Genomic DNA, 22,899 nt, shown 5'->3' on the forward strand with positions numbered 1-22,899 from the left:
GCCCCCTCTACCCTAGGGACAATAACACAAACCCCTAGCTGGTGGGGAGAGCACCAACATCCAAGAATCAGGCCCTGGCCCCAGCCCCATCTCCAGGAGGTTCCCCTGTGGTCCCAGCCTGGCTCCTTCCCAGCCAACTTTTAACAGCTCATTTTTGCCTCCAGGGGTTTTGCACCTGCTATTCCTTCTGCTAGAATGCCTTTCCCTCTTCTTTTTGTTATATATATATTTTTAATTTACATACAGTAAAACTGAAACTTTTCTGTATCATTCTATGAGTTTTAACACATGTATTAGATTTGCATGTCCACCACCACAGTCAGGACACAACAGTTCCATCACTCCAGGATTTTCCTTTGTGCTGCCCCTTTGTAATCACAGCCTCTCCACCCCTAACCCCTGCAACCGCTGATCTGTTTTCCATCCCTGTAGTTTTGCCCTTTCTAGAATGTCATATAAAAGGAATACCACAGTATGTAACCCAGTAGGATTGGTTTCTCCCACTCAGCATAATGCCTTTGACATCCCTCCACGTTGTTGCATGGATCTATGGTTCTTTTCTATTGCTGAGGAGTAGTCCACCGTATGGACATACCACAGTTTATCCAATTACAGTTGAGCGACATTTGGGTTGTTTCCAGTTTGGGGCAATTATAAGTAAAGCTATTATAAACATTTGCATCAGATTTTTTTGTAGACATGTGTTTTCATTCCTCCTGCATAAATACACAGGAATGGGATTGCTGGGATATATGTTAAGTGTATGTTTAACTTTATAAAAAACTAACAAACTGCTTTCTACTGTGTTTCCCACTTTCATGTATGAGAGTTCCTGTTGCTGGCATCCTGACCAATACTTGAGGTTGTCAGGGTGTTTTGCTTCACTTTTTAACTATTCTAACAGATGTACACTGGCTTCTCATTTCTTCCCTTGACGGAATCCAGATCCTCCTCAGATACTCCCTGTCCTGGAGCCGCCCTCTGCCCCACTCACTCCTCAGGTTGGGTCTATCCTTTCTCTATATCTTCAGTAGAACATTTGGCCCACAGGGCTGAAGCATTTCCTTGTGCTTCCCTCTCCCCTGAAACTACCACCTACCACCTGCTCCCCTGCCTCCGCCCCCGCCCCCCGCCCACACACACATGTATGCACAGGCAGCCTCAATAAACTGTGTACTCCTCAGAAGCAGGGTATGTATTTTTTATTTTTCTATTTTCTGCCCTACACAATATCTGGCTTAAAGCAGACATTTTATAAATGAATGGATGAATGAATGAATGACAAGACAGCAGGGAGACAGGGAGCATTAACACACATTTACACATTGAATGTGAATCCTCCATTTGTGGCCTTCTTGATATGCCACTCAGGAATTCCAAAGTCACTTGGGAGTAAGACTCAGTCCCTGCCCATGGAGACACCCATTCCTTCAGAACTCGTGAAGGCCTAGAAATCAGAGTGAGGCCCCTATAACCGAGTACCCCCATTTTTCTAAGACAAAGAGAATAAGTTTTTTTAAATTATTTTTTCTTCTCTCTTCCTCCTTTTCCCTCAATCCTTGCTTCCTACTTAGCTCTTTAGAAATGCAGTTAGAAGCTCTACCTTCCCTTCACCAAACACTCCCTACATGGAAAGCTTATCTAACTATGAGCTTACTTAGAAGCTCCAGAGCCTGAGCTACCCTTCCACCAGGAGCTTGCCTCGAGAGATAACAGTCAATTTACAACCTAAAGTATGCCCACTCCAAAACTCTCTCCCACCTGGAGAGTATCTCAAGACAACGATGACCTTACAACCTAGCTCTGTCTATGATGGTGCTAGCTCAGCTCCCTGGTAGATAAGGCACCAAAGCAAGTCACGGAGACCCCCACCTGCTTGCTCACTCCCCTGCATGCTATTCTTGCCAAGTATTCATTTAAAGGATCCTGCTTTCTGCTCTAAAGCAAAGCGGTACCCTTAAAGGCAGGAGCCTGTACCTCTTCCCCTAAGCTAAGCTTTAGAATAAAGTCACTTTCTTTATACTAAACCTTGCTTTTGTTAATTGGACTCTACAAGTGGTGAGTGACTGAATCTGCATTTCAGTTACACTCCTGCTGTTTCCTCACCCTTCACATCAGCCCTCATCCTGCTTCCCTTCCACTCTTAGCCTCCTTGACCCCAGGATTCACCAGATGCTATTATAAAGCACTTTCCATCTTCCACTCAGCTGGCAGTTCTGGAGCCACAGGCTGGACTCTGGGGAATAGGACCAGATCCCAGGCTACTCCCAAGAGTATATGTGCATGCGTGAGTGTGTGTGCACGTGCACAGTGTGTGTGTATATGTGTGATGTGTGACAGTGAGCGTGTGTGTGTGTGTGTGTGTGTGAGAGAGAGAGAGAGAGAAAGAGAGAGAGAGATAGGAAATGAAATCCACATAAAGAAGGGCGGCCTGGGGTTTTCCCACAATCATGGCTCCCTCTCATCCTCAATCTCAGGCCAAGTGGTCCTTCACACACAGTCCTGTGCAGACGCATCCAGAAAATGAAGGGATCACGCCCTAAACTCCCTAGGCAGAAACACTTTAGCAGTCACATCACAAGATTATCCAAGCAAAGACAGCCCCAGGTGACTCACAGCAAACATGCCTCAAAGAAAACTGATGCACTGTGTGTCTCTACTAGTACCTTAGGTGGGGAGTGGATATCGGACCTCCCAGACCTATTGGAGGGATTTGTCGGCATCTTTGAGGCCAAGCTGAAGCATGTTTCTCTCATTAGTCCCTGAAACAACCAAGGAACTCATTTCTTTGTGAGGCCTGTTCCCACCACCCCCTACATCCCTGTTTTTTGGACCAACCCCTGTTTGGTATGGTTGGGGCCAGTGGATTCTTTAAAACACTCTGCTCCCTGCCCAGCCCTGGACAAAGCAGGGGTCAGGTATGCAGCAGGAGCTGCAAGTAAGGGCTGTACCCCAGAAGAGAGAGGGGATCAAATTTCCCACAGGCTCCATGGGCTGCATTTCAAGGTTCCAATACCAGTTTAACCTCTTCTTCAGCTAAGCCCGATAACATCTGGGACTCATTCAGTGCAGAGGGACTCAAGGAGGGGACCCCAGCAGCAGATTCCAAGGACCTGCGGCTGTTTGGGGAGCTACATTCTTATCCAGTCAGCAGTGTTCTGCAAAGAGGCGCATGGGAGACAGACTGGACGAACATCTGCAGGCTGGGTTTTCCTGCCTGATGAGAAGAGAGACTTAAAGAAGCAAGAAAACTACTTGAGGATAAATTCCATCTATACTAGATCCTTACTTAGAGAAGAGTCCCAGAAGCATCCCCTTGACTGGTATTGAATGAAAGGCACCTGTGACTTCCTTACCATTTGTTTTAGACCCTAACAAAAAGCAAACCTATTTTTGTGGGTCCTTTGTAAAGCCCCCAATCTTACAGCACCTTTGAGACACCAAGTATTTTCACCTCCATGACTCCATTTGCTCCTCACAATGACTCGTTGTACAGATGAGGTTCAGAGCAAGGCAGCGCTTACCCAGAGCCACACAGTAACCTAGCCCAGCACAAATCCCATTCTGACTGCAAACCCTGGGCCTTTCCTCTGCCACTCCAAGCCACATCACATCCCTCAAGTCTATGATGGGGCTGTAGTGACTGTGACAGGATCTACATGGGGAGTGGAGGGGGGAGAACTAGGAGACAAGGGCCCTAGCCCAGCTCTAAGTGACCCTAAAGAGGCCACATCCCTTTTCCAGCCTCAGCTCCTTCTCTGAGTCTTAACCTCCAGCGATTTTAGCTCTTGGTTCTCCCAAGGAGGACTGGCCCGTGTGGGCTCCCCTGGGACTCCATTTCCCCCACTGCTGCCTGCCTGATGACCTGCCCACAGCACAGAGTGAAGACAGGCAAGAGGAAACTCCTCCCACAGCACGCTGGGCCCTGGGAGGGTAGTTACAGTAAAAGCTTGGGTAGAGAAAGAGGCCAGAGCAATTCGTTCTTGTGAATTTTTCTAATTTCCACTTAGCTGGGCACTCAGGTCCTCATTTCCATGGATAATGAGAAGCTGGCCACATGCCACTGAAATCAGCCCCAATCCTGAAGTGACCTAAATGTCCAAAAACGGGGAGATGATTATCAAAATCACGGTACTGAGCATTAAATGCATGGTTATAAAAGATTTTTCTAGAGATGTAGACATGGAAACGTGCTTTGATATAAACTGAAGTAAAACAAATCAGACTGCAAAATTGCATGTGTGGTGAAATCTCAGCTCTTTAAAATAATACTCAAAGAGAATAGGAAATATGCCAAAATGATAATCGTGGTTCCTGTAGAAGTTGTGTATTTTTTCTCAAAAATCAGGAGGAAAACATTTTTTAATTGGCAGTAATAGTTTCAACTTTCTCTATCAATATTTTTCTTTTTTAATTTTTAACCCAACACATATATATCTGATTCTATCAATATTTTTCATCAAGTGCAGAGTCCTTGGCAAACACCAAACCTCCCACCACCACTGCAAGGAAAGAAACTGACAAGTGGTTCCAATCTTAGCTTTAGAAAAATACACACCAAGCCATGGCAATGACCCCTGACCCCTCAGGATAATCAAAAATGCCCCCACAGATGCTGCAGCTCAATGCTCTTTTCTTTCCTTTTTCTTGTTTTCAAAAAGACATTTAAGGATTCTAGACTTTTATTTGTATACTTCTAACCCAGAGTTTCCCATCATATGTACCTTGGATCAATAACAGGATGGCATTAGGGAAATACTGAATAAAGGATACCATATTCAAACAAGCTTGGCAAGTTCAAATCTCAGTGTAATGAATTAAAAGACGATACTCTATGGAAGGACCCTCAAAGAGATATAGCATATGATATATGTGATATCATATAATGGGAAATGATATAGCATCTATCATTTCCCAAAAACTATTTTAGGACTATCTCAAGGAATGACCACTCTATGGACATAGGGATATCTTGGGAAGTGCAGCTTTGAGCCCCAGCTTTCCCCCATTCTCTCAGCCTTCTTGCCCTGTGGTTCTCAGCCCTGGCAGCACACTGGGCTCACTTGCAGAGGCTGAAAACATCCCTTGGTCTGGGTTTCATCTGGATTTGGGCTGGGGGATAGGGGCAGCCTGAGTCAGGGCTGAGAACCACTTCTTCCCCACACCTTTTTAGTTGTTCATGCTAAGCATAGCTCAACACTAGAATTGAGATCCAATCTCAAAATTATTCACATATCACCCATTTTTGGAGCTAAATGGCACCTTGAATAACATCTAGTCCAATCTCTCATTTTACAGAAGAGGAAACTAAGGTCCTCAAAGGATTCCTAGCCCCCTGTCTCCTCCCATGCTGCTTCTAGCCAGTGCCAGACTGCCCTGTGGTCTCTGGACCTCAAGACCCTTCATTCAGATGGAGAAGCAAAGGAGAGCCTTCAGATCTCCAAGGCCATTTCACTGCCACAGGATGCCCATCAGGCCCCTCTCTGCAAGTGAACCCTGAGACAGTGAAATGTTGACACAAGTCCCCTTCCTAACACAATACCAGAACCCAGAGTCAGGGACGTGAAACCGGGAAGCTGCAACGACTCACAGAACAGGAAGCTTGCGCTGGCAGTGGGGCAAACACACCAATGTTCCCCTAGGCAGCCTGAGCAGAAGGCAGGTACCATCTCTCCTCCAGGCACTCTGCTTCAGCTGCAGACCACAGAGCGTCTGCTACATTTGCCTTTAAAGCCAGGAGACTCCAGCCTGCTAATGCCCCTTGGGGTGGATGGCTGTGGCCTGAGTTCTGGCAACACTCTTGCTCCTAAACAGAGAATTTGTAATAGGATATCTCCACACTTCGTTTCACATCCTGTACCCCCAATCATTCCCCCTTTTGAAGCTTAAGATGCCACCATTTCCTTCTCTTAGCAGCTTTGAGAAAAAACCTGAAGCTGGATAGGTGTTAGGAGGGGTGAAACATACACACACCCCTAGCCTCAAAGGTACCCTTCCCTGAGCCCCCAGCTCCTGATGACCAGCCCTCCACCTCTGTTCCAGCCACCTGCCAGGCCCCCCTACACACAAAGGAGCTGTTCTCACAGAGACCCTCCAGCCTACAGCGCAGTCCCTAGACAGCCTTCTAAACTCCAGGCCCAGCGAAACTCCCCACGAAGCATCTCCAGTGGGTTCCGATCTGCGCTCTGTGAGCTTGGAAGGGAAGGGAAGAGGTGAGCAGGCATGGAAGCAGACAGGGGAGCCCAGTGAACTGCAGGAGCCCAGTTAGGGTTGCAGGGGTTTTCTGCTGCAGGAGAAGCAGAGCAACTAACCAGCGGCCGGGCCTGAGGGACGCCCCTTTCCTGGGGTTGCATGTGTCCTTTAGGTAAGCCGCCTGGGCCACATTCTCAATGGGTTTTTCTTTTCTGCCTGTTAGTGTCTGTGAGGTTGATCAATGGAAGGGCCACGTCCACAAGACCCTGGTTTCATCGTGACATCCCAGACCCACCAGTGCATCCACATCTGCCCAACAGTCCTCCTGTAGGGGAGGTAGAGGGAGGCGGATTGGAACCTTACTAGAGCCAATTTAACTCAATGTTAATAAACGTTAGGACATTATGTTTAATATCATACATAGCTAAATTAGAGAAGATAGTATAAAATTCACATGAACTTTGGAGAGTATTAAAATGACTTCAAAAGCATCTCATCAGAGGCTGCCGTGGGTTCCCCAGGGAACGCTCCCCTCTCTCTGCCCTGTGGATTGCATGAAGATTGCACAGAGTTGCGAGTGGGTTACAGTTCGGTCAAGGTGTGCAGATCCGTAATAAAAGCCCCCTTATTACGGTCCGCCCCACCAAGAGCGGCAAGAAAGCCGATTGCCCCCAGTTCTGGTGCAGAAATGAAAGCCGCCGCCGCCCCACGCAACTTTCGGGGAACAACTCCGGCCTCGGGAGGCCGCGCAGGCTGCGCGCGCCCAGGGCCGCTGCGCGCTGCCTGCAGCCACCTGTCCGGGTGATCGCCCCACCCTCCACTCGCGCGTTCCTTTCCACGAGTCCTACCATGTCCCCGGCGGTGCCCCGGCCGGCTCCTCGGCGCGCTCAGCCGGCTCGCAGACTCATCCCGCCTCCCCTTGGCCGTCCCCGGCGCCGTGGCTCGCCAGGCTTCCCAGGATGCGCGGCTACTCGGCTGGGGCGGGTTTCCCGGACTGAAGGTGCACACCTTCCCTGCAGCCAAGTGGCCCCGCGCCAACTCTCGGGAGATCGCTGCACACCGGGATACTCCGCGGGTGGGGAATACACGCCGGATCTACTGAGATCTACGGGGATCTGCGGGAGCCTACCCGCGGCCGCGAGCCTCTACGGTCTACTGGAGACTTTTGCAGAGTTTGCAAAGTCCCTGCCGCGCGTCCCGGCCCAGCTTCCCCATTCCCCCGAAAGCGCGGGAGGGGGGAGCTCCCTTCACAATAAAAGCCCTGCCGGGGGCTCGGCCAGCCGCAGTCTTCTGGAGTAGGGGCCCAGGTGCTAGGAAGGAAAGGTCTACGCCCTGCCTGCCCGCCTGACGGGTGATGCGCCAAGGCTGGACGGTGAGGGACGCCTCTAAGGTGTGAGGGTGCTTGGTGAGTTCGCTGCAACTCGGCAATATGGCTGAGTGTTACCCAAACTGCCACCCTCTCCTGCCAAGCAGGACAAGTCTTTTTCTTTACTGTCGCTTGTCAGAAAGACAAAGTCTTTTTTTACTATCACTACTTCGCTGTTTGAGTTCAGTCCCCAAGAGGTTTTGGAAGGAAAATCCGTTGACCACTAAGTTAATTAACAATGAAGAGTTTTTGTCCTTGAGAACTAATCACTGTTAAAGTCACTAAGTGGCCGATACCTCTCTGCTTTGGATGCAGACAGTGCCTTTGTGTCCCCTGAGTCACCTACTGCCAACAAAGGCACAGTCAGAGCAAGACCTGAGAGTCTATCCCTTCTTCCTTGGGGAATGTCCTGGGCTTAGGGGTTCTGTGGTCCCAAAATCAGGGCTAGCCCCAGTATTAACAGCTGGGTGACCATCGACCAGTCCCCAGACGTCTTTATGACTTGTGTCCCCCAGTGGCCCAATGTTTGGACCCCAGGATTCTTAAGAGCCTGTGGACAATGGATGGAGGCGAGGCAGAGTCAGCAGTAGGGTGCCCTGAGAGAATTTGGGGGCCAGGCTGAAAAATTAGCCTCCAATACTGAAACTAACAGGAAGCATCATTAACTAGATGAAGACAGGCATCTTCCCAGCAGTCACCTGCCCCAGAATGATCTGAGGTTATTACTGATGGCAGTGCTTCTAAAGGGAAGCAAAGATCCAGAGAGTCCCCTTAAATTGTGTATGTGTGTATGGGCAGGAGGAACAGATGAAGGGAAAGTATTCAGTCCTTAACATTCCAGATGCTTTCTGTACCTTATTTCATTTAATAACCACAAATGATCCTAAAAGGAAAACTTTTGCAAATGAGGAAAGTCAGGATTAGGGAGATAAAGTAACTTTCCTGAAACCTGATAGCCAGTAAACAGTTTAGCAAATCCAAGTCTATTTGCCAGAACATGAAACAAAGAGGAAGACTTGATATGGCAGGAACAGGAGGCAGGATGTAGCACTGCAAACTGCAGCTTGTCTGTGCATACGGAGTACTGAAAGGACAGAGAGTTTGAGCCCTGGTTGGGAAATGAGGGAAGAGGGAGGAGGACAGTACAAACCATTCAGGGTTTTATTTAGATGTTTAGGGAGACGCTGTGATCTTCTGAGTCTCATTTTCTGACTGTGACTCCACACAAGATGTATATTAAACATATATGTATAAATGTAACTAAAAGAATGTTTTATAAAACATTACTTCATGTGATGCACTCTGACTTTTCTATTCTATTCCAATTTTACATATTTTTAACGATGGTCTCAAATCACTAACTTAGACAGGAAGAGAGTGCCCAGTATTTCCAGGATTACTGGAAGCAGAACTGTTTTTCAAAAGCAGCGGCTCCGATGACTCATGGAACACACTTGGGAAAAGCTGCTGCAGGATCTAGCCCAGCCAAATAAAATGTCACACGAGAACATGGCTAAGCTGTAAAGAATTGTTTGTTGTTATAGCATATCCTGGTCCATCCTAGTAACATGAATAAAATTACTTTTAAGAAGAATTACTTGAAAAGAGTCATAAATCAGATTTTTGTCATTTCTCTGCTCAAAACCTACCAGAGGCTTCACATCTCCTGCAGTATAACATGCCACATCTTACAGGGGCCTACAAGTCCTTTCGCACTTTGGCCCTCATTGCTTCTCTAACATTATCTCTGCACACTCTCTCTCACTGTGCTCCAGGACACACTCACCTTCTTATTGTTCCTTGCATATTACAGGCACGATCCCACCTCAGGACCTTTGCACTTGTTATCCCTCTCCCTAGAATGCCCCAGATATCCCCATGGCTTGCTCCCTCACCTCCTTCAGGTCTTTGCCCAAGTGTCACCTCTTTAGTGAAGCCTTCCCTGACCACTCTATTTAAGATTGCACACTCCATTCCTCTTCAGTTCCACCTTGTAATTTTTTTTTCTGAACTAGGCAACTTCTTGGAAGCTATATTAAAGGATTTTAAATTTACATAACCAGTAAATCCCTCCCTTCTAGGAACCAACACTTCATGTTTTGTTACTTTCCCAATTTTGGTTGACTGGTGGTTGGCTGCTCCCAGGTTGTTGGCAGAGCCTCTGGTTACACTGCAGAACTTGCAAGTAGGAAATACTCAACTCACTCCACTGGGACAGGTTGGTGCTAGAGAGGAATATTTTATTATTTTTCATGACAGGGTGCTCCAGGTTCATTAGGAGTGAGTCCATCTTTCACCAGTTAGCAGGAGATTTCCAACTTGCTCCAAGGACGTTTTAGGGTTTCTTATAAACTAGTACCCCAGGCAGCTTCCCAACAGGCCCACTCTAATAAGATTCCACGTCTAGCTCCATTCCAGACTCACTGAATCAAAATTTCCAAGGCTTGAGTGTCTGTTTTTTAAGCATAGCCAGGGCTGAGAACTGCTGTACTAAGCAATTCCTCTTCCTTGGCTCCCATATCCAAATGGCCTTTCTAAATGATTCTGGAATCTTTCTCCTCCTCATGGCCAGTTCTTTGGCTCAAACTTTTGTCATCACTTACAGTACTCTCAGAAACTCAACTAGCATCTCAGGCTCTACTTTTGCTCTTTCCAATCCATCCTGCACATTACTGCCACAACGTAAACATGGGCCTGCCACTGACCTGTTCCACATAACTCTTAGGATTAAGTGCAAATTCCTCAGCAGCACAGCTTTCAGACTCCTTCAAGGTTTGACCTCTTATTACCTCTTCAAGCCTTTTACATACTCATAAACCTCCTTCAGGGCAGTTTCCTCCATCTCAAAGCCTTTTCTTGATACATTCCTATTTCCAACCTGACATACCTCTCTGCACCAGTCCTCTCCATCCTGAAGGTCCAGCACAGCATGCCCCTGAAGTTTCTCTGTTGCAAATATTATCTCCTGTGACTCTCACTTCCTAGAGGAAAGGACCATTCTGGGCCTTCTGTCTCCATCTTCCTGGTACCAAGTAGCTACTTGATAAATGTTTCTGAATAAAGGAATGAGACAGAGAAGACTGAGGTTCAAAACTGAATCTACCACTCACAAAGCATGGGTCCTCAGCAAAGCCACTTCCTCTCCACTGGCTTCAGGTTCCTCATCTGACAGATAAGAACCATCATCCCAGCCCAGCCTAACTCCCTTGATTCCTGCAACCACGTAATGTGCTCATATAAGTTACAACATCCAGGTCAGGACTTTGCTCATGGTAAACTTTCAAAAACATCTATTGAGTCCAAGAATGACAAATGAGAAAAAACTTCTTTTGCAGCAGAGAATGTTAGCATCCAGTTTACATTCTCTCTTCTCATTCACTTAACTCCTATATTTCAAGGGGCAGCAGTATACTTGGCCAAAAAGTTATATATTTCACAACCTCCCTTGCAAAAAGGAACAGCCAATAAGAAGCAAATGGAAGTCATTGGTGGGGCCCACAGAAGCATTTGAAGGGGGCTGAGGGAACTTACCTTATTGTTCAGCAAATATTCACTCCCTATATTAGTCTGTTTTCATGCTGCTGATAAAGACATACCCAAGACTGGGCAATTTACCAAAGAAAGAGGTTTAATGGACCTAGAATTCCACATGGCTGAGGAGGCCTCACAATTGTGGCAGAAGGCAAGGAAGAGCAAGTCACATCTTACATGGATGGCAGCAGGCAAAGAGAGAGAGCTTGTGCAGGGAAACTCCGCTTTATAAAGGCATCAGATCTCATGAGACTTATTCACTATCATGAAAACAGCACGGGAAAGATCTGTTCCCATTATTCAGCTACCTCCCATAAGGTCCCTCCCACAACATGTGGGAATTCAAGATGAGATCTGGGTGGGGACACAGCCAAACCATATTATTCTGCCCTGGCCCCTCCCAAATGTCATGTCCTCACATTTCAAAACCAATCATGCCTTTCCAACAGTCCCCCCAAAGTCTTAACTCATTTCAGCATTAACTCAAAAGTCCACAGTCCAATGTCTCATCTGAGACAAAACAAGTCCCTTCTGCCTGTGAGCCTGTAAAATCAAAAGCAAGTTAGTTATTTCCTGGATACAAGGGGGGTACAGGAATTGGATAAATACAGCCATTCCAAATGGGAGAAATTGGCCAAAACAAAGGGGCTACAGGCCCCATGTAAATCTGAAATCCAGCAGGGAAGTCAAATCTTAAAGTTCCAAAATTATCTCCTTGACTCCATGTCTCACATCCAGGTCATGTTGATGCAAGAGGTGGCCTCCCATGGCCTTGGGCAGCTCCATCCCTGTGGCTTTGCAGGGTATAGCCCCCTTCCTGGCTGCTTTCACGGGCGGGCACTGGGTGGTCTGCGGCATTTCCAGGTTCACAATGCAAGCTGTTGGTGAATCTACCATTCTGGGATCTGGAGGACGGTGGCCCTCTTCTCACAGCTCCATTAGGCAGTGCCCTACTAGAGGTTCTGGGTGGGGGTTCACACCCCACATTTCCCTTCCACACTGCCCTAGCAGAGATTCTCCAAGAGGGCCCCACCCCTGTAGCAAACTTCTGCCTGGGCATCCAGGCATTTCCATACATCCTCTGAAATCTAGGAGGAGGTTCCTGAGCACCAATTTGTGACTTCTGTGCACTTGCAGGCTCAACACCACATGGAAGCTGCCAAGTTTTGGGGCTTGCACCCTCTGAAGCCACAGCCCAAGCTCTACATTGGACCCTTTCAGCCATGGCTGGAACAGCTGGGATGCAGTACACCGAGTCCCCAGGCTGCACACAGTATGGGGACCCTGGGCCCAGCCCATGAAACCACTTTTTACTCCTAAGCCTCTGGGCCTGTGATGGGAGGGGCTGCTGTGAAGACCTCTGACATGCCCTGGTGACATTTTCTTCATTGTCTTGGGGATTAACATTCAGCTACTCATTGCTTGTGCAAATTTCTGCAGCTGGCTTGAATTTCTCCTCAGAAAATGGGATTTTCTTTTCTCTCCCATTATCAGGCTGCAAATTTTCCAAATCATCAAATTATGCTCTGCATCCCTTATGAAACTGCCTTTAATAGCACCCAAGTCACCTCTTGAATGCTTTGCTGCTTAAAAATTTCTTCTGCCAGATACCCTAAATCATCTCTCTCAAGTTCAAAGTTCCACAAATCTCTAGGGCAGGGGCAAAATGCTGCCAGTCTCTTTGCTAAAGCATAACAAAAGTTACCTTTGCTTCAGTTCCCAAGAAGTTCCTCATCTCCATCTGAGATCACCTCAGCCTGGACCTTATTGTCTATATCTCTATCAGCATTTTGGACAAAGCCACTCAACAAATCTCTAGGAAGTTCCAAACTTTCCCACATTTTCCTATCTTCTTCTGAGCCCTCTAAACTGTTCCAACCTCTTCCTGTTACCCAGTTCCAAAGTCACTTCCACATTTTCAGGTATCTGTTCAGCAGCACCCCACACTACTGGTACCAACTTAATGTATTAGTCCATTTTCACACTACTGATAAAGACATACCTGAGACTGGGAAGAAAAAGAGGTTTAACTGGACTTACAGTTCCACATGGTTGGGGAGGCCTCAGAATTATGGCAGGAGGCGAAAGGCACTTCTTACATGATGGCGGCAAGAGAAAATGAGAAGGATGCAAAAGTGGAACCCCCTGATAAAACCATCAGATCTCGTGAGACTATTCACTATCATGAAGACAGCATGGGAAAGATCTACCCCCATGATTCAATTATCTTCCACAGGGTCCCTCCCACAACATGTGGGAATTCAAGATGAGATTTGGGTGGGGACACAGCTAAACCATTTTACTCCCCTTCCCCCTGCTGCAAGCAGAGCATATATTTTTACTGCACTGTTGTTGGGGTTGGCCATGGACTAACTCTGACCAATAAGATGTGAGCAAACAGAAGCATTGTGTGTGCTTGTGCAGTATTGCTTCGCTTTGCATTCTGATGATGCGTCATGTGAAGAACAAGCACAAAGGTAATTTGATCTTTTGAAATTAAAGTTGTATTCTAAATAAGTTACAGTCTTTAATGCAGAAATTGAAAAAAAAAATCCTGTTTATCTTGGCTGCCCTTTCCTGGTGACAGTTTTTGAAATTCTGAAATCATCTTCTAAAACTGAAGTCATTTTTTGCTGCATAAGTTTTTGAAACAACCTATGCATAACCACCGAACGTCTCAGGTGTAGTCAGTTCATCCTTTGTCAGGCTCCTTGTTGGCCTCTTCAAAGAGCATCAAACAGTTTTGAAGAAACAGCATAGAAATGTGTTTACTATAATCTTTTCTCCATTCTCAACCTCAATATATTTCCAAATTGAAGAAGAACATTGTTATGGACTGCAACCCCGGGGAGCCCTCACCAAGACACTAACCCTGCTGTCACCTTGATTTTGGACTTCCAGTCTCCAGAACCACAAGAAAATAAATTTCTCTGTGTCATGGGTGGGCAATGACTAGCTGGGCCCGTGGCATGGAGAGGGAAAAGAATTCACCAAGACAGTTGTAAATAAAGGCAGATTTGTTAGACAAAGTATGAAAATACATTCAAAGAAAGCAATGAGCAAATCAACAGGAGAAGAGCTGGCTGCAAAGAAAAAGGACTTGCTGGAGATTTTATAGAATAGTGTTTATGCTGAAGAGGGCTTTGTGCAGTACTGATAACACCAAGGTTGCTGTGAGCTAACTTGCAGGTGTCTGGTGATCCTTGGGCGCAAGAGGGCTACACGTCCTGGACCATGAAGAAAGGCAGGCTTATAGCTTATCTGCTTCTCTTTTGCTTTCCAGTCTTCTCTTTTGAAGTCATCCAGTCTATGGTATTTTGTTAAGGCAGCCCAAGCCTACTAAAACAGACAGCCTTTTGTCCCACACTTGGAAAATATTATTTTATGGCAGGCCAACATTTTAATATCTTTTCTATGACTGACAACAATGACAGCCACGTCTAAAGAGGTGTTTTCCACTTTTATAAAGTCAAAAATCTTATTAAGTGCTTCTGCAGGCCGGGCGCGGTGGCTCACGCCTGTAATCCCAGCACTTTGGGAGGCCGAGGCGGGTGGATCACGAGGTCAGGAGATCGAGACCATCCAGGCTAACATGGTGAAACTCCGTCTCTACTAAAAAAATACAAAAAATTAGCCAGGCGCAGTGGCGGGCGCCTGTAGTCCCAGCTACTCGGGAGGCTGAGGCAGGAAAATGGCGTGAACCTGGGAGGCGGAGCTTGCAGTGAGCCGAGATAGTGCCACTGCACTCCGGCCTGGGCAAAAGAGCGAGATTCTGCCTCAAAAAAAAAAAAAAAAAAGTGCTTCTGCAGGCTTTGAGGAATTTTTAAGAGGCCAAAAATTTTCATTATAAAAGGCTCAATGTCAGGTAAGCAAATTATATGCCTTTTTAGCAGTATTGTATATAAGATATGCAGGTTATTTAGTAGGTAAGGTGTTTTCATTTCTTTTCTTTTTTTGGTAAGAAATTTATAGACTGAATGGAATTTGCCAAAATTTTTATTTGCACTGTCTGCTGAATAGGCAGATTGCTGAGTAAAGTCTAGTTTGTATTTGAACACAATACCAATTATCTTTTGTGTTTTCTGTAGTTTTAAGATCTTAATAGAAATCAAGAAAATGATTTGAAACCTCCTTTTTCAAATCAAAGTACCTAACAGCTAGGGACATTTTTTGTTGCTATGATTTGACACATCACTTAATGTATGGTAGAAAGTATAATCATTGGTAAGATTTGACAGAATCAGCTCTACACAGTAGGGGGCTAACACAGGAGTTTCCCCCTCTTTTGCCCACAGGGCTTTTTAGTTGCAACTTCTATAATCAGGAAATAAAACCTTACTAAGTTTCATGGAGCAATCAAAGGAACAATAAAATAATGCATGTTTGTTCATTCATGTGGTAAGCCCAAGCTAATTCAGTGGCCTCTATGTTCCACTGAGCATTGATGTCTCTTGGGCAAGAGAAGGGATAAAATACTTTTGATTGATTTAGAAGTATTTGAATTTCTTATCCTAGACTTGTGAGATTCAGTCTCATCTGCATTTTCGTATCTCCTTCTCCACCATGCCCAATCCCAAATTCTTTTCATAATAGGGTGCAGTATGCTTTGTTTCCGTTATTCACCTCCCTTATCTGGTTGGATGTGTCCTTCCATCTATCATTAAAATAAGTTATTTAGTCTTTTTTTTTGCAGTGATATCTGGGTCATGCTGGCAATAGTATAATAATAGTTCTTATTTTCAATATCTGAACTCTTAGAAAACATGGTCATAATATTCACAATGTTAAAAATTAATCCAGCACTATCTCAATACAAAGTTCAACAGCTGATCCACAGTCAAAATAAAAAAACAGACTGTTAACACTCACAATTACAACACACTTAAGATGGACTCTTAAATCACATCCCTTGGAGTGAAGCTATAATGAATATTCTATTATTGTGAACCACAAATCATGGTCGTCAACATCAGTGGTCAAGGGAAAAATAAGCAAGAGCAACTACAAAAGGCAGATAATCTATACCTTATCCATTTGACACTAAAACTAGTATTGCTTTCAGCCCCTATTTTTTGGGCAGCAATGTGGTTTATGTACTTTTCCCCTAGTCTTCTCCAACCAGCACCAAAAACTGGAACTTTTCATGTCCCAAGCAGGGGTTCCTGGGACGTGGAACTTTCAATGCTAAACTGGAACAGTACTGAGCAAACCAGGACAGTTGGTCACCCTAGATTAAAGGAAGCCCACTGGATATATCAGTCATATCCACTTTCAGAACAGATGGATTCAACTAGCAGCTGATACATTTACTGAGCATCCACAATGTACCAAGTATAGTGCAAGGTATTTTCATGTACATTTAATTTTTTTAAGTATTTATAACAGCCCCATGAAGTAGCTATTACATTTTCTGTTTTATTATATTCTCCCTTTTATAGATGGATAAACTGAGGCTAAAAATATAGACTCCATCACTTATGGACTTGGAGAAAGAGGAAAATGATTTTTGTCCTTCCCTTGGCTAGAGAGGAATTATATCTGAGTCAACCAAAGATCAGACACACTGGCAAGGAGGAGCAAACTGGAGAACTCTAAGGAAAAGACAGCAAATTATAGGGGGATGAATTAGGGCCTGCTAATCCCACTATTCTTTACTGCCTCCTGGGCACTTATTTTGTTCCTGGAAGATTGGGACCTTGTTTGATTAAGAGTTGCCAAGGAGTGCAGATCACAACGTCAGGAGTTCGAGACCAGCCTGGCCAATATGGTGAAACCCTGTCTCTACTAAAAATACAAAAATTAGCAGAGCGTGGTGGCGGGAGCCTGTAATCCCAGCTACTCGGGAGGCCGAGGCAGGAGAATCGCTTGAACCTGGAAAGTGGAGGTTGCAGTGAGTGAGATCGCGCCACTGCACTCCAGCTTGGGCAACAGAGTGAAACTCTGTCAAAAAAAAAAAAAAACAGTTGCATCCCTGGCCAGGTGTGGTGGCTTGTGCCTGTAATCCCAGCACTTTGGGAGGCCGAGGTGGGTGGATCACCTGAGGTCAGGAGTTCGAAATCAGCCTGGCCAACATGGCGAAACCCTGTCTCTACTGAAAAATACAAAAATTAGCTGGGCACAGTGGCAGGTGCCTGTAATCCCAGCTACTCGGGAGGCTGAGGCAGGAGAATCGCTTGAACCTGGGAGGCAGAGCAGAAGTTGTCATGAGCCGAGATTGCACCATTGCACTCCAGCCTGAGAGACAGCGGAAAAGACTCTGTCAAAAAAAAAAAAAAAAAATTGCATCCCTTACACAGTTGCTCTTAAACTTTTTTCCTGATGACAAACCAGAGAAAATTCAGATCCCAAGGCATATGACCATTATCTCACAGCTAGCATGAAATTTTTTCACCCCATCCACTATACACAGGTGTAATTAATGTTAAAATAATTACATTATTATTTAAATGTTTTAAATACATTTCTGACATTGAGTTTCAAAATCTTAGGTCTAAAATTACTGTTTCAGAAGGCTGTACTGTGGGCAAGCCATTTACCATTTATAAGCTTCTTATCAAAGAAAATACAAAATTACTCTCTCTCCACTTTTTCAAGCAATAAGAATTTAGATAAAACATACTATTAAAGCTTATTTATTTATAACTGAAGAGTATAAATAATTGTATTTTTTTCTGGAATTCTAACACTAGTTCTCACTTGCAAAACAGTCACGGCATAACCAGAAAAGATATACCACATTTAAAGACTAATTCGCTGGCCACGCCCAAAGAGTTATTAGTATCTCATTTTCATACCTATTTATCTTGTGTTCCAAGTGCAGGCAACTAGGTAAGTATTATTTCCGTCAATATAAAGATTTATTATCTCCTCACCACTACAGATCTTACAGACACTGTAATAGTCTGACTCCACTATTGACGTTTGACAGCCAACACTTTTGATTCCCACCTATCCCTCCCTCTTACCCTCTTGCCCACACCTGGACAAGCCTATTAGAACGCCTGTGGGCTTCCTCCCTTGGTGCTAGCAGCAAGTTGAAACCATGTAAGCCCCTACAGACATACTGGGAACCCTCACCCCATAACCACAATTAAACTTCAAGCCACTCTCCCCACCTTGTTCTCTTAACCTACTTTCAGACTGGCTTGAGTGTCTGCCCTGCTCTCCCCAGAAAGAATATTTAAGTAAAAATTCCCTCATATCCTCTTTGTACGTGTGTATCACCATCAGTTTTGATACTCAATCCACTTTTGGATGCATGGGTGGGTAGATAGTGCCATCCCACCCGGCAGAGTGATTACAACAGACATTTAAAACATAAAAAGATATTACAAACAACTTCATACCAATAAATTTGATATTTAGGTGAAATGAACAAATTCTTTGAAAAACACAACTTACCAAAAGTAGCAAAAGAATAATAGAAAATTCGAATATAATTAAAAATATTGAATTCATAATTAAAAGCCTTCTCACAAAGAAAACTCTAGTCCCAAGTGGCTTCTCTGGTTAATTCTTCCAAATATTTAAGAAAAAAAAATACAAACCTTATCAGAGGACTAAAGAAAAGTAGGAACACTTCCCAATTCATTTGATGAGGCCCTGATACCAAAATCTAACAATAACATTACAAGGAGGAAAAATTATAAGTCCTTATCTCTCAGGAACATAGACACAAAAGTCTTAAAACAAAATATGAACAAACAAATCCAGCAATATGTATACACACACATATATGTAGATATGACATATATTGTAATATAATCATTAACAAGCAGAGTTTATCCCAAGAATAAAAGTATCATCAATGTAATTCACCATATTAATAGAATAAAAGAGAAAAATATCCTTTTAATAGATTTTGATAAAATTTAAAACCCATTCACAATAAAAAAGAAAAAATTCTCATCAGACTAAAAACAAGAGGGCACCACCTTAATCTGCTATAGAGTTTCTATAAAGAACCTACAGCTAGCATTATACTTAATAGTGAAATATTTAACTCTTTCTCTTGAGTTTGGGGCTAAGACAAGAATCCAGTATCACTTCTACTCAAGGTTTTACTGAAGAGCTTAGTCAATGTAAAAGTAAGAAGAAGAAATAAAAGATATAGAAGTCAGTAAGGAAAAATAAATATATCATTATTCATATAAATGTTATTTTCTACATAAAAATGCAAAATTACCTATAAGCTAATAGAAAAAATAAATGAAGTTATCAAGGTCACTGGATACAAAGTCAATATATAAAATCTATTGTATTTCTATAAACTAGTAATAAAAATTTGAAAATAAAATGTAAAAAGTACCATTACAATAATATTAACATCAAATATTCAGAAATAGTGAAATATGTTCAAGATCTCTACACTGAAAATTAAAAAAGCTTTCTGACAAATTAAAGAAGGTCTAAATAAATGAAGTTATATAGCAAATGTATGGATAGGAAGACTCTGTATTAAAAAGATATCAACTGTCTGTCAAACTGATCTGTAAATTCAATCCTAATAAGTTTACATCAAAATTAACAAAATGCTTCCAAAGTTTTACATCAAAATGAAAATGACCTAGAATATCTAAGATAATCTTGAGGAATAGCAAATTTGGAGGACCTATAATATCAAGACTTACAAAACTTCTGTAATTAAGAGAGCGTGGGCCAAGTGTGGTGGCCCACGCCTGTAATGCCACCAATTTGGGAGGTCAAGGCAGGTAGATCGCTTGAGTGCAGGAGTTTGAGACCAACCTGGAAAACATGGCAAAACCCCATCTCAACAAAAAACACACATAAATTAGCTGAGCATGGTGGCATGGATCTGTAATACCAGCTATTCCAGGGGCTGAGGAAGGAGGATTGCTTGAGCCAGGGAGGCAGAGGGTGCAGTGAGCCAAGATCACACACCACTGCACTCCAGCCTGTGTGACAGAGTGGGACCCTGTCTCAAACAAACAAAGTGAGTGTACTATTGACAACAGAATAAAGAGACCAAAAAAGATAACAGAGAGTCCAGAAATAGGCCAGCATACATATAGTCAATGGGAAAATTATAATCTTTCAAAAATTACGATAGACCAAAGGGAAAAATATGAACTTTGTCCACCCCCTAGCACCATAAATAAAAATTAAATTGAGGCAAATCATAGACCTAAGTGTAAAAAGTAAAACGATAGTACTTATAGAAGAAAACACAGGCAAACAGCTTTATGATCCTGCTGTAGGCAAAGGTTTCTTAAATAGGACACAAAAAGCACTAATCAGAAAAGATTGCTAAATTTGGCCAAGCACGGTGGCTCACGCCTGTAATTCCAGCACTTTGGGAAACCGAGGCGGATCACCTGAGGTCAGGAGTTCGCAACTAGCCTATACTACAAATACAAAAATTAGCCAGGCATGGTGGCAGGTGCCTGTAGTCCCAGCTACATGGAAGGCTGAGGCACGAAAATCACTTGAACCCAGGAGGCAGAGGTTGTAGTGAGCCCAGATGGCGTCCCTGCACTCGAGCCTAGACGACACAGAGAAACTCTGTACCAAAAAAAAAAAAGGAAACAGAAAGAAAAGATTGCTAAATTAAACTTCATTAAAATAAATAGTTTTTTTCTGCATCAAAAGACACTATTAATTAGGAGAGCAAAGAGGCAAGCCACAGACTGGGATATTTACAGTATGTATATCTGATGAAGGATTTTATCCAGAATATGTTAAAAAGTTCAAATCTTTTTTTTTTTTAAAAGACAATCAGCTCCATGGGGGAAAAAGGGGTGCCAAAAATTTGAACAGGCATGTCATATATAGAATATCCAAATGGCCAATAAGCATTAAAAAACAGTACTCAACATCATTAGTCATTAGGCAAATATAAACGACAACTAAAATGAGTTACCACTATATCCCTACCAGAATGGTTGATACTAAAATGACTAATGAGAAGGAGAATGTGGAGCAATTAAAAACTCTCAAACATTGCTAGGGACAGTATAAATCATTACAACAACGGCATACCTCAGAGATACTGCAGGTTCAGTTCCAGACCACTGCAATAAAGCGAACAGCACAATGCAGTTATGTTTACACCATAGTGTAGTTTATTAAATGTGCAATAGTATTATGTCTAAAATATGATAGGTTGGCACCATTAAAAGCAATGACAAAAACCGGAATTACTTTTGCACCAACTTAATAACAATGTATAACCTTAATTGTAAAATGCTTTATGGATAAAAATGCTAATGATCATCTGAGACTCCAACGAGTCATAATCTTTTTGCTGGTGGAGGGTCTTGCCTCAATGTTGATGGCTGCTGACTGATCAGGGTGGTGGTTGCTGAGGTTGGCATGGCTGTAGCAATTTCTTAAAATAAGACAACTATGAAGTTTGCCACACTGATTGATTCTTCCTTTCATAAAAGGTTTCTCTGTAGCATGCAATGCTGTTGGATAGCATTTTACCCACAGTAGAACTGTTTCAAAATTGGAGGAGATTCTGTTTCAAGAAACCACTTTCTTTGCTCATCCATAAGAAACTACTTCTTATCTATTCAAGTTCAATCATGAGATTGTAGCAATTCAGTCACATCTTCAGGGTCTACTTCTACTTCTCCATTTCCTCCACATCTGCAGTGACTTCCTCTATTGAAGGCTTGAGCCCCTGCAAAATCATCCACAAGGGTTGGAATCAACTTCTTCCAAACTCTTCTTAATGTTGATATTTTGACCTCCTTCCATGAATCACGAATGTTCTTAATGACATCTAGAATGGTGAATCCTTTCTATGAGGTTTTCAATTTACTTTGTCCAAATCCATCAGAGGAATCACTGTCTAGGGCAGCTATGGTCCTACAAAATGTATGTCTGAAATAATAAGACTTGAAAGTTGAAATTACTCCTTGGTCCATGGGCTGCAGAATGGATGTTTTATTAGCAGGCATGAAAACAACATGAATTCATCTCCTTGTGCATCTCCATCAGAGCTCCTGGGTAACTAGGTGCATTGTCAATGAGCAATAATATTTTGAAAGAAATATTTTTTTCTGAGTAATAGATATCAAAACAGGCTTAAAATATTCAGTAAAACAATATTCAGTAAACAGACGTACTGTCATCTAGCTGTTGTTCCATTTATAGAGCACAGGCAGAGCAGATTTCGCTTAATTCTGAAGGGTCCTAGAATTTTTTTTGAATGGTAAATGAGCATTGGTTTCAACTTAAAGTCACCTGCTGCATCAGCTCATTAAGAGAGTCAGCCTGCACTTTGAAGCTTTGAAGTCAGACATTGACTTCTCCTTTCTAGCTATGAAAGTCCTCTTCTTCCAACATAAGGCTGTATCATCTGCATTGAAAATCTGTTGTTTAGTGTAGACATCTTCATCAATTATCTTAGCTAGATCTGGATAACTTGCTGCAGCTTCTCTGTCAGCACTTGCTGCTTCATCTTGCTCTTTTATGTTATGAAGACAGCTTTGTTCCTTAAACCTCACAAACCAACCTCCGCTAGCTTCAAACTGTTCTTCTGCAGCTTCCTCATCTCTCAGCCTTCATAGAACTGGAGAGAGGACCTTGCTCTGGATTCGGCTTTGGCTTAAGGGAATGTTGTGTCTCGTTTAATCCTCTATCCAGACCACTAAAACTTAGTTATTTCATTTTCGTGAATTCACTAGGGTAGCATTTCTAATTTCCTTCAAGAACTTTTCCTTTGCATTCACAAATTGGCTGTTTGGGGCAAGGGGCCCAACTTTTGGCCTGTCTTGACTTTTCACATGCCATCTTCACTAAGCTTAATCATTTCTAGTTTTGAATTAAAAGTAAGAGATGTG

The 22,899-nt window shown here is 43.4% G+C and overlaps 2 protein-coding genes across 2 annotated transcripts in view; both read right to left on the reverse strand.

Moving 5' to 3' along the window:
- GASK1A (golgi associated kinase 1A) overlaps positions 1 to 7,375 on the reverse strand; it is an 80,459-nt gene extending 73,084 nt beyond the window's left edge. Inside the window, exon 1 of the mRNA XM_032161913.2 lies at positions 7,041 to 7,375. Coding sequence (XP_032017804.1) covers positions 7,041 to 7,043 — 3 coding nt within the window. The 5' untranslated portion in view covers positions 7,044 to 7,375. The remainder of the gene's footprint in view (positions 1 to 7,040) is intronic.
- A 7,286-nt stretch (positions 7,376 to 14,661) lies between these two features.
- Positions 14,662 to 22,899, reverse strand: part of KRBOX1 (KRAB box domain containing 1) — a 35,920-nt gene continuing 27,682 nt past the window's right edge. Inside the window, exon 6 of the mRNA XM_058443537.1 lies at positions 14,662 to 14,701. Coding sequence (XP_058299520.1) covers positions 14,677 to 14,701 — 25 coding nt within the window. The 3' untranslated portion in view covers positions 14,662 to 14,676. The remainder of the gene's footprint in view (positions 14,702 to 22,899) is intronic.

The sequence above is a fragment of the Hylobates moloch genome, unplaced genomic scaffold (assembly GCF_009828535.3).
Source record: "Hylobates moloch isolate HMO894 unplaced genomic scaffold, HMol_V3 SCAFFOLD_8, whole genome shotgun sequence".
NCBI classification, from domain to species: domain Eukaryota; kingdom Metazoa; phylum Chordata; class Mammalia; order Primates; family Hylobatidae; genus Hylobates; species Hylobates moloch.